This window comes from Microtus ochrogaster, unplaced genomic scaffold (genome assembly GCF_000317375.1).
Source record: "Microtus ochrogaster isolate Prairie Vole_2 unplaced genomic scaffold, MicOch1.0 UNK43, whole genome shotgun sequence".
NCBI classification, from domain to species: Eukaryota; Metazoa; Chordata; class Mammalia; order Rodentia; family Cricetidae; genus Microtus; species Microtus ochrogaster.
In genome coordinates this window covers 2,490,805-2,502,494 of record NW_004949141.1, presented here as the reverse complement: position 1 = coordinate 2,502,494, position 11,690 = coordinate 2,490,805, and the positions used below count along the sequence as shown (strand labels likewise).

General features: G+C 45.7%; 1 protein-coding gene across 2 annotated transcripts in view; it reads right to left on the bottom strand.

Annotated features, from left to right (window-relative positions):
• Nucleotides 1-11,690, bottom strand: part of Vps8 (VPS8, CORVET complex subunit) — a 219,565-nt gene that overhangs the window by 80,021 nt on the left and 127,854 nt on the right. For both annotated transcript variants that reach the window (XM_005368975.3, XM_013354407.2), the window contains one exon: nt 2,509-2,656. In XM_005368975.3, coding sequence (XP_005369032.1) covers nt 2,509-2,656 — 148 coding nt within the window. The remainder of the gene's footprint in view (nt 1-2,508; nt 2,657-11,690) is intronic.

Here is an 11,690-nt window from a genome sequence, read left to right as displayed (position 1 = left end):
TAAGCGCACCTTGTGGTGCTACATAGATTATTAGAAATGGGTTAAGAGGCTGAAACTAATGGGCCAGGCAGTGTTTAAAAGAATACAGTTTGTGTGTTGTTATTCCTGGGCATAAGCTAGCCAGGCGGCCGGGGTGCTGGGGATGCAGCCCCGCCGCTCATATTACAACAGTGACTGATATGGGAGAGCCCAGCCCTTTGTGGGTGGTACCATTCCTGGGCTGGTGGTCCTGGGTTCTATAAGAAAGCAGGCTGAGAGCCATGAGGAGCAAGCCAATAAACAGCTCCCCTCCATGGCCTCTGCATCAGCTCCTGCTTCCATGTTCTTGCCCTGTTTGTGTTCCTGTCCTGACTTCCTTCAGTGAAGAGGAAGGATAAGCCGAATCAACTCTTATCTCCCCAAGTTTCTTTGGTCATAGTGTCTCATCACAGCAGTAACCCTGACTCAGACAGAGGGCCAGCAAAATGGTTCAGTGGGGAAAGGGGCTGCCTGAAAACTGATGGCCTCAGTTCAGTCCCCAGATGCCATGGGGGAAGGACTCTTGAAAGTTGTCTGCACATGCACGTGTCTGTGTGTGCGTATCTCCATATATATATGTGTATATTATCGCTGTATGTGCATATATATGCATACAACACACACATACAATGATAAATAATTTTTTTAAAAAATTCAGTAAGGAAAGCTCATAAAATATAAGTAATGTCATTTAGCATCATGTAAGGAAGAAGATATAATCCTTTCTCTTGATCAGCCTACAGATGGATTAAAGTCTAAAACCTAAGATGTTAAATTACAGAAATCAGAAGGGAAACCTTTTGTGTCAGGAGTGCACAAGCTTAACCCTTAGAAGAGTGAGCTGAAGCAGAAGTAGAAGCCATGCTAACGATGCACCAGACAGGATGAAGATGCACTTCTAATCCACAGCTGGTGGAGAACAAGGGATGCAGAAATCAGACCAGCTTCTACAAGTGAATGAGAAGGGCAAACACCTAGCAGGAAAAGGGAACCGACGTGAATGCCTACTAGGGACACAATCACACTGTCAAAATGAAACATACTAAGTACATTAAGTGGAAATGTTTCCCAACTGGTTAAAAAATTAAGACTCATCAAGGCTGTGGGGAAATGACACACATCAAAAATACTGGTGAGCTGGGCGGTGGTGGCGCATGCCTTTAATCCCAGCACTCGGGAGGCAGAGGCAGGCGGATCTCTGTGAGTTCGAGACCAGCCTGGTCTACAGAGCTAGTTCCAGGACAAACTCCAAAGCCACAGAGAAACCCTGTCTCGAAAAACCAAAAAAAAAAAAAAAAAACAAAAAAAAATACTGGTGAGAACAGAAACTGCTGGGAATACTGGAAATGTCAGCACTCGGCTACCATAGCAGGTACGGCCCACCTAAGGTGCACAGGCCACCTATGAATGCATCTTAGTACATGTTTAGAAGTCACATGATGTCAAAGGATAGGTCACATCTGGGTCAAGTCCATTTCCAGTGGGAAGCCATGCAGGCACATGAATTTATGCACAAGAATACAGACTTGCAGCTCTGATAATAATAGCAAAAAACCCACAGGGTTGAAGGGTAAACACCACACCACGCATTTGGTTGATGGTAACCTCAGAGGAAAAGGGATGGGAGAAAGACAAAAAGGTGTTTTATCTGTAAAATAAGTAAGGCAAGGTTGGAACTGAAATTTACTTGGTTGTTCCTTGGAGTTGATACTGTGCACATCCTGCAATACCTGAGATATTTCATAACTCAATATTTTTAAAGTACGAAGACAGCAGGGAGTGGATGCAGAAAATACAGGTCGCTATTGGTTAGGAGAAAAAGGAAAGCAGACATAATGTTCTATCTAAATGTTAAATGGGGAACATATTAGTCTCATAATACACACCTACACACACACACACACACACACACACACACACACAGAGTCTCTGTCTGTCTGCCTCTGTCTCTCACTCACTGAGAAGCAGAAGAAAGTAACTAAGAAAATTCAAGGTGCATGCCTTTAATTCCAGCACTCAGGAGGCAGAGGTAGGCAGATTTCTATGAGTTTGAGACCAGCCTGGTCTACAGAGTGAGTTCCAGGACAACCAGGGCTACACAGAGAGACCTGGTCTCAAAAAGGAAGGAAGGAAATTGAGGCAAGGAAGGAGAGTGCTGAAGCTGCTGGGCTGTTTAGCCTGCTGCACTTCCTGGCTCGCCAGGACTGTTTAACCTTCACTGTCTGCAGACAGGAACTTGCCGAGGTCCCTTTTCAGGCTCACTTTGCTAGTTAGAATTTAAATAAAACCTGACTCATTGCAGGGACGGCTGAGTGTTGTCTCAAAGCAGCTGACTATTGCAGTGACGATGCCACCTTGGGTGCCAGCACTTAATACTTTCCAGCTTCTGCAAGAACGGCACACCTGAGTCTCTGTGCGCACCTGGGAAGGGGAGACCCTGCGGGGAACCTCGCACTTGTCTTGCGCACGCACGCACGCGGCAGGTCTCACCTGAATGGTTTCCTCCAGACGGTAGCACTCGAGGACTTGCAGCGTCTCTATGACTTGGTCTGGACTGAACTGACATAGCAGCTCGATGAACTGCTCTGTAACAGAAGGCGGTATCTGCAGCAACTCCTGGTTGATGTGAACGCCCTCCCTGAAAGCAGAAGGCAAGAGGGCACATCTATAATCAAAAGGAGCAGCTTACCTCATTAAAGCAAGGCCACCTTCTATGAGCTAAAACTATGAACTCAATCTGCCTATGGTGTTGGACTACTCTGCTGCACTCTACCATACATAACAGTAGAGGTGCGGAATAGGTCTTGGCTCACATGGAACAATTAACAAAAGTCATACTTTGTCCTAAAAGAAATAAGACCCAATTCAGCTTAAACAATGAGAACTATGAGTTGCTGTACTTACCAAATAACCCCAGTCTGAGCTGCTGTTCCCACTGTACGTCCCCTCCCAGCCACAATGACAGCACTGTGCTGGCTAGTTTCTGTAACTTGACACAGACTACAGTCCTCTGGGAAGTCCACTGAGAAAACTCCCCCACCAGACTGAGCCCATCCCATTGGGGCAGTGTCACCCTGGTGGTGGTCCTGGGTCATTATAAGAAAGCAAGCTGACATTCCGCTCGAACAGACTGGCGCCTACTGCATTCTACATCTCATTCTTCGGAAAACGAAGTGCGGCTTCCACCCCCACCAAAGAAGCATCTCTTCACTGCGAATGAAGGCTTTGGGGCAAGGTTTCACAACCCCCCTCAGTGCTTTAACAAACTGGGGTCACTAAGCTAAGCAAGTCTGTCTGCTTGAAAACTCTTTGTCCTTAGATGTGGTAGTAAACCACCGAGTACTTTTGATGCTTAGACTGAGAACTCAACGGTACACCCCAATGCAGACTTTGACACGCAACCGTTAACTTGTTTTCTCCATTGCTTTCACTCGGGTCAACTTGCTTCACAAGACCTAAAGGCTGAAGTTTCAGCTTCTCACAAACATTCCATGTTAGAAAGGCCACAGTTAGTCCAGGCCATCAAAGCACGCAACTGTGTCAGACTGCCTGAACAAAGGCCTCGCCCCAGATATTACCGGTAGCAAAGACCTATAAAATCAATGTGGAACTGTGAAATAATAAATACTACACTGTATAAAACTCCACAAGCAACTGGCTTAGGTAGTGTGATGATCAACACTGTCGGCTTGACAAGATCAAGAGCCACCTGGGAGACAAGTCTCTGGGAACCTGTGTGGAGGTCTCGATAAGGAGCTGTGGTGTGAAGACTCATCCAGATTGTGGGCACACCATTCTGTGGGCTCAGGTCCTAAACTGAGCAGAAAGAAGAAAACAGCTGGGACACAGCATCCATCTGTCCATGCTTCCAGACTGAAGGTGCACTGTGATCCCACGGGATACCTCGTGCCCCACCTTCGCTGCCAAGGCTCACAGTCAACTGTGAGGCAGATAAGCCCTACCTGCTTTAGTCTGCTTTTTAACAGCAACTGGAAGAGGAACTGATACAGATGGAGCCCTGTTCCCTGGCAAGGAGGAATCAGTGGCATTGATTCCTCCCCTGCTGTCCGTAATGACTCTTCACCTTGTGACTAGCTGTCTGGAGTCCCTCAGATAGGAACAGCTGCAATGCTGTGAATTTTGTTTGTTTGTTTGTTTGTTTGGATGTGGCAGAGGCCAAAGAAAACAGGCATCTCATTCTGTGTGACAGCCCACCCTCTGCTACATCATACTGATGGAGCCATGGACCTGGAATTTGGTCACTTTCTGCTTCCTTAGTTTAACTAATAAGTGTCAGATTTTCTAATTTCTTCTGCTTGTGTTATGTGTTGCATGCGTGCGTGCCTGCTGGTGTGTGAGCATGTGTGCGCGTGTGCATGTGCACAGAGGTCTGAAGTTGACATCAGATGTCTTCCACAATTTCACTCCACTCTGTGTATTGAGGCAAGGTCTCTCAGTGAATCTTGAACTCAACAATACCAACTACTCTTGTTAGCCAACTTGCCCTACGGATTGCCCTGCCTCTGCCGCCTGAGTGCTGGGGTCACAGGTGGCCTTAATGCCTGTTCAGCTTTTATAAGATCCTAAGATTCAAACTGTGGTCCTTACACTTCTGTGACAAGTGCCCTATTCCCTGCGCCATCTTGCCAACCCTCCAAGTCTTATTAAAAATTTGGATACTGCTATGATCGTCATGAAAAAGAATGTTCATTCCTCTTGCTCTCCCACATGGACAGAGAGACAGCCTTTATCAGTCACCAGGAGAGACAGAAAGGATCAGCTCAAACGACATCAGGTACAGACACTATTTAGGCCAGCCCAATGCTGTACAGACTAGATTAAAAACTCATGGGAAAGGGAGGGCCGAATACACAAAATACCCATAGATAACTAAAACTATTCCAAAGTACCATTAATTATAATACAAGCTCTGCAACCATCCTCATCACGTATACAAGCGTCCTTATGCCCATCACTAGAATCGGTTAGCTGTCCCTAGCAAGGGCTGTCTGACCCAGTCATCTCAGCCGTCTCCACAGGCAAACTTCCAGGTTCAGGTGAGGCAGACCAGAGGCAGCTCTGTGACACCACCACACAGACACTCCTTAAACATCTCCCAGCAAAGGTTCAGGAACTGATGTTGGGGCAGCTCCTAGGCAGTCGCCGTGAGCACATGAACCAGCACAAGCAAACACCTGCTGACTTGCTCTGTAAGAAGACTGAAAACCACCTATGTCCCCAAATGAAAACTCAAAGGTGAACAATCATTCATTTCATCCAAGACTTAAGGCAATGCCAGCAGCAGAGACAGGTGGGAACAATCACTAGAGCCGAAGCAGAGCAGACACTAGGCTTCTGGGTTCCTGCAGGAGACCCATTGGTCCAACTGTGAAGGGCACTGAAAACTCCCCTCCTGTCCACCAGGAAGAAGAGAGAAACAGACACCTCCAAATACACAGAGCAGTTCATTCTTCTCAACAGGCCCGCCATGATGGACGGGACTACATCACGCTCAGTTGATTAATGACTTGTGAGTCCAAATACCTTAGCTGTGGCATTTGAAAACACAGTCTTTGCAGACACAGTGAGTTGAATAAGGTCACAGGGGAGGTCACTGCACCTCTGACTGGACAAATTTCCCGTGATGGAGACATGCACAGGGAGAGTACTGGGTGAAAATGGAGTTCCTAAGCCTAGGAAAGCCAGACTGCCATGACCCACCAGAGATGGTGGAGGGGAGAAGGGCTCTCCCCTGTGGCTCAACCCTGCCAGTCCAGCCTCCAGAGCTGTGAGGCAGCGAGCTTCTGCAGACCTGCTCCTGAGGAGCCCACAAACTGGGGTTCACAGCGCTTAACTGACTTGGAGAAGACAAAGGCCCAACTCCAACCTTTCTGCCTCAGAGGAAAGGTGACACTCTGTAAACACAAGGGACAGGGCCTCGATGGCTAAAATCCAGCTGAAGAACACTGGTGGAAACCAGTGTTCCAGACTTTCTTCAAGAAGCAACTTCTATGGGAACCCAAGGGAAGAAAGAAAGGGGGGGGGAGCAATTCCAGCCTGAGATATTACAGCTACAGCAAGCAATAAATACAGACTCTTAGGCAGACGAACATTAGAACTCCAAATCTGAGGGTCCATTTACTCCGGTTTCTTTTACATAGAGATGTCTAACTTTCACCCCCAAATTACAAGACATACGAGGAGACAAAACAATGTGGTTTGAAAAGATGCAGCAAGCAACAGAAGCAGACTGAGCGGCGGTGCTGGGATGTGAAATAACGCCCTAAGAGTTTTGAAAGGAAAAGCAGGCAAGCAAGAAGAGAATAGCATAAGCACACAGACGCACACAGACTCGAAGACTGGATGAAAACCTAGAAGAAAAAACAACACAGAAGTAAAGAGCGCCTCTGACATATTTGCAGTGTTGCAGGAACAGCATTTAAAGTGCCGAGGGGAAAAGCAGCCAGGGACTGAAACAGCTGAAGGCAGAGTCTGGGAGCTTCTCTGGGTGGCCACACACATGTCCAAAACTGAAAAGCAACAAAGAAAAGCAGAACAGAATATCCACAAACTACAGTAAGACCGGGAAAAATAAATACACCGTGGAACTGTGAGAGAGAAAAAGAAAGTGGGGAAGAAATAAACAGTAGCCAAATTTAAACCATAGGTCTGAGAAGAGTAAAGAACACCAAAAACTAAATGCTTAAAAAACAAAACAGAACAAGCAAAAAAAACAAAGCACCCCACACAGAGGAGCATCAGACTCCGATGAGTGGAGGGGAGCCAGAGGGAAGACCTTAAAGACGCAGGTGGAGAGAACAGACGGGGAGTTCAATAGACCTCAAACACCATGCAAGCACAGCAGGAACAGTGTTTAAGTGCTGAAGGGAAAAGCAAAGCAGCAACTTAAAATTCTGTAATTCAGCAAAATTAGCTCTTAAAAGCTGAAAGGGAAATATTTTCTCAGACAAAGAAAAATTGAGAAACTACGTTGCAACACATCTGCTTTACAAGGAATGCTGAAAGTAGCTCTTCGGGAAGTGGGAAGAGCATGGGAGACACATGCTAGCAGATATCACCCGGCTCAGCAGAGCCACGGCACAGGCGGCACAGCTCACTGAGCACAGCACAGCCTGAAAGGAGCGGTGGACTGCTGATGCCCACAGCTCTCAGACTCGATTACTGTCAACAGATCTGGCCAAATACAGGGAAGCTACTGGAAAGGAAGGGTTTTTCTCTTTCAAATAATTTTGAATATTTATTTACTTATTCCTCTGTTTTGTGTGTGTGTATTTGGGGATAAGGTGCACATACGGTGGCCAGAGGACAACCTGTGGGAATTGCTCCTTCTACCATGCTATTTCTAGGGACTGAACTTCAGTTGTCAGTCTTGGGTGCAAGTGCCTTATGAAACCATCACACACCCCTAGTATTTTGTTTGTTTGTTTTTGTTTGTTTTTTAATGAATGCACATAAACTGTCCAATTACAATCAGGGAAGGTGGAAAATAAGTGATAGACAGGCAGAAGAGGAACAGGTGAAGAAGAGCAATCTCTACTCACAGAAGAGTAGAATTTTAATGACCCTTTTTGATTGCAAAGTGGAGAAATGTGAGTATTTTTGCAAAGAGGGTTAAAAATAGCAAAATTTATGGAACTTCTGTTGTGGCACTAACATGCCAGCTGTCATTGTGTCAGAGGTGTGCACTGCAAAGGGCGAAACCTCCAAGGTCACCAAGCAAGCTTCTGCTTTTAACTTAACTGGCCAGGGCAGGCAGCAGGTGGCTAGCCATGCCCACACTCTCCTCTGACCAGTGTGCACTGCTAATACCCATCCTTCTCGTCTCTGGCACTCCTCATTCATGTTCTCGTGCTTGCTGATTTAGATCCAGTTAGATTCCCAAGTGTTTAATTGGCCTCCTTCCCTATTTCCTTCTTAGAATAGCCTTTCCTATTATGAATGCTAAGATGGTAACTTTTCTATTAATCATTCTTTAAGTATTTTCTAAAACAGAATCAAATCAAAGCACATGTACAGCTTTACAGCCATGACCTACATGCAGGTGAGCTGTACTCAAGAAAGCAGTGTGGAAGACTGAGGACACAGACAAAGGGAGGGATGGGCAGACTCCAAGCTGCCCAGCTGTTGTGGAGTAATTCTTTTGTACGCTGTGAAGATGTATCACTCTGATTGGTTTAATAAAAAGCTAAATGGCCAATAGCTAGGCAGGATTTCCAGAGGGTGCTGGGAAGAAGGAGGGCAGAGATGCCAGAAGAAGCAGAGAAAGCAGCATGGGCAATACAGAGCAAAGGTAACCAAATTGCATAAAAGAACATAGATTAAAAGATATGGGCTAACTTAAGTTATAAGAGCTAGTTAGAAAGAAGCCTAAGCTATCAGCCGAGCTTTCGTAGTTAATGACAAGTCTCTGTGTCATTATTGGGGAGCCAATGGTCCCAATGAAAAGTCCAACTACACCCAGTACTACCAAGGGGTGAAGAGACAGGAGGAACAAGAGGAAAGAAGCCCATGAAGCTAGGCAGATGGGCCAGGCCAGGTCAAGAAAAGCTGGGATTTTTGCTGTGGGTGACAGGAGCAGAAAGAAGTTTAAGGACAGGAAGGTGACAACTGTACACTTTGCTCACTGAGGGTAGAGACAGCTGGATGGGAGAGATGAGGATGTGGACATCAGAGAGTCTAATACTCAAGAGACATGGGAGACCAGAGTTTTAGATTTCAACTGCTTGTTTTGATATGTTCTCTTACCAGGTTTCCCAGGCTGGTCTCAAGTGGGCCTCCTGCCCTGGCCCTCAGAGTAGCCCACACTACACAGAGGTACCATCGTGGCTGGTTTGTAGATCCTAAGGGCTGTCTGACTGTGTGCTATACCTAAGAAGATGGAACAGCAGCGGGTCAGAAAGTGAGACCACACCATCTTTGAGGATTCTACCAGAGCACACAAGAACTGCCCCACATCAGCCTGTGTCTTCTATCGGGAGGAAGTGTGTTCTTTGACGGCAGACGCTGCTGTCATCTCCATTTGGTCTCCCACGCCAGTCACCATGCTCAGCAGGCTTCAGCTGAAACTATTCAATGATTTAATTAAGTCGATAAAGCCATTTGCTAAGAAATAAAGTGAAGGGGGAGGTTTGAGTTAGAAAAAGAGTAACTGTAGCAACCTCCCTGTAAGGGTTGAATAAAGAAATAAATGTGTATAGGCTGCACACACGGTGCAGGGAGAATGTGGAGAGAGAGGCAAGGAGGTGGTACTAAATTGAAAATATTGAAGCTGGGCTTCTGGTAATATACTAGTCAAGGGAGACAAAGTTGACCATGCTGACAAACGTATTTTGACAAACTGTCAACTCACTGAAGAGGGCTGTATTTCTGTACGGAAAAGTTCAAGAGCATCTATTATGTTCTAATTTTTAATTTTGAGGCGCCCTATTTCAACATTGAGATTGGGTATCTTAAGATGTCCCTTCAAAGATATTCACAAAAATACTGACAAATCCAGAGACAAGCCAGAACCATTTCCATAATCTGTATTTTGCTTCTTGGCAAAGTTACTCATGCTCAGTTTTTACTTTATCTTGATTGAAGACTTAAAATACAACACACCATTTGATATGAGAGTTTTGGAAAAGCCCTATTATACACTTCAGAGCCCTCCAAGATATTGTTAACAAAAGCCCCCACACTGGGGAAGAGCTTTGAGTATAAATTCACTTGCACATTCTCTAGAGTCTACACAGTTCATGTCCTAACAAAGGCCACAGTGTCCTTTGTGGTGTCCATCAAGCATGCCCTCTGCACAGATGCCAGTCTGTCAGGAGTCCTGCAGGGACTGGTGGTCAGCAGGAGTCAGGAACAGGAGGTGGGGCAGGCCCTGGGTAGCAGCTGCCAGGGGAGAGAGATGGAAGAGGATGGAGGATCCCTTCTCTCCCAAGTGGATCTACCATGCTTCTGGAGGATTAACCCCCCTCCAACTATCGAATCTTTCTTCCAAGTACAGATACCATGTGACTCTATTATCTTTGTAGGTCATTTAAGTCTAGACAAAATTATCATATAATAAAGAAAACTTAAAGGATTTGGGTAAAGAAAGAAAGATCTAAAAATTCAGCTAGATAATGTGTTCCTTTAAAAAATGCTGTTGACAGCTGGGTGGTGGTGGCACACACCTTTAATCCCAGCACTTGGGAGGCAGAGGCAGGCGGATTTCTGTGAGTTCGAGGCCAGCCTGGTCTACAAGAGCTAGTTCCAGGACGGCCAGGGCTGCACGGAGAAACTTGGCCCCTCAAAAACAAGCAGCTCTTTACAGACTGTGCCAATTAAAACAGCTCAAGGTAGAGTTCAGATATGCATAAGGTGTGTGTGTGTGTGTGTGTGTGTGTGTGTGTGTGTGTGTATGTACGTGTGTGTTTATCCCAGGGACCCTTCAGACAGCAAATGGTAAAGTGCCTCCATACCAATACGAGGCATCTGAAAAGAATAACATAGAGTTGTAGACTCATCACTGGAGATGATGAAACCATCCAAACTGTTGACTTCTCACTTTGAGGTCAAGAGGCAACTTGGAGAAATATGTGGAAACCCTATCGATCTGCTAACTACTGCTACCACACACGTTGGTTACAGCAAGAAATCAAGCTGGTGCTGATTTGGAAGCTTCCCTGCTGGCTAGTTTTTCAAGTACAGAAGGTGCTATGCAGACCACTGGGAAGAGAAGGCATCAGTGGTCTTACACAGAAGTGAGTTCTTTGAGCTACAATAAAATGCCTCTTGGTGCAATAGACTGGTTACAGGGTGACCATCTGCTTTTTACAGTGGATTTAAGGCCTACTGCACAGAAGGGAACTCATGCCTGGCCAAATGCCTGTAGCTGAAGTCACAGATCCTCCTGGAGAAACTACTGCCTTCTAAATACCTAAGCTTATGCCCACAGATTAGTGCAGATCTTGGCCCTCAGCAGAGAAACATCTCTGTTGGATGGTAGTTAATAGAGACTCACAGCTGATCAAAGAGCGGAAAATGAATGGCTATTGAATGCATAGCCATAAACATCTACACCACACCCAAAGGCTCAGGGAAACTTACAGAAGAGCAGCAGAAAGATTGCAAAGCCAGAGGTCTTGGGGGACTGTTGCAAGACAATGTCTTCTGGACATGACAGAAAACCAGAGCAGCTCTGAATTGCCTGAGCAAGATCTACACAAGATCAAGCCAACCCACATGTCAGCATGGATAGAGAAGGGCTTTTGAGGGCCCACCCCTACCAAGGAGCTATTGGTAGTTGGTGGTTGATGGCAGAAGGAGAATCAGCTCTCACCAACCATGTGCTCCAGTGGATGGCTGGCCCGACACTCATGTGTGTAGAGGCAGTATTAAATGGGACTCCATATTTACAAAAGAAAAATTAAAAAGAAAAACAGGAAGGAGCATGAGGCAGGAAGGGGTGGAGAATGTCTGGGAGGATGTGAAGGGGGATAAATATGACAAAGACACATTGTATGCGTGTATGAAATTATCGAAGAATTATTTTAAAAAGAATGTATTACTTCTAAGGAAGTTCATAACAAGAGAGACCTCATATAACTTAATGATGTTCCTTAAAGCCTTATGTATTGTAAGTTGGGGGAAACACAAAGAATCAATGAAACAAAGAATTG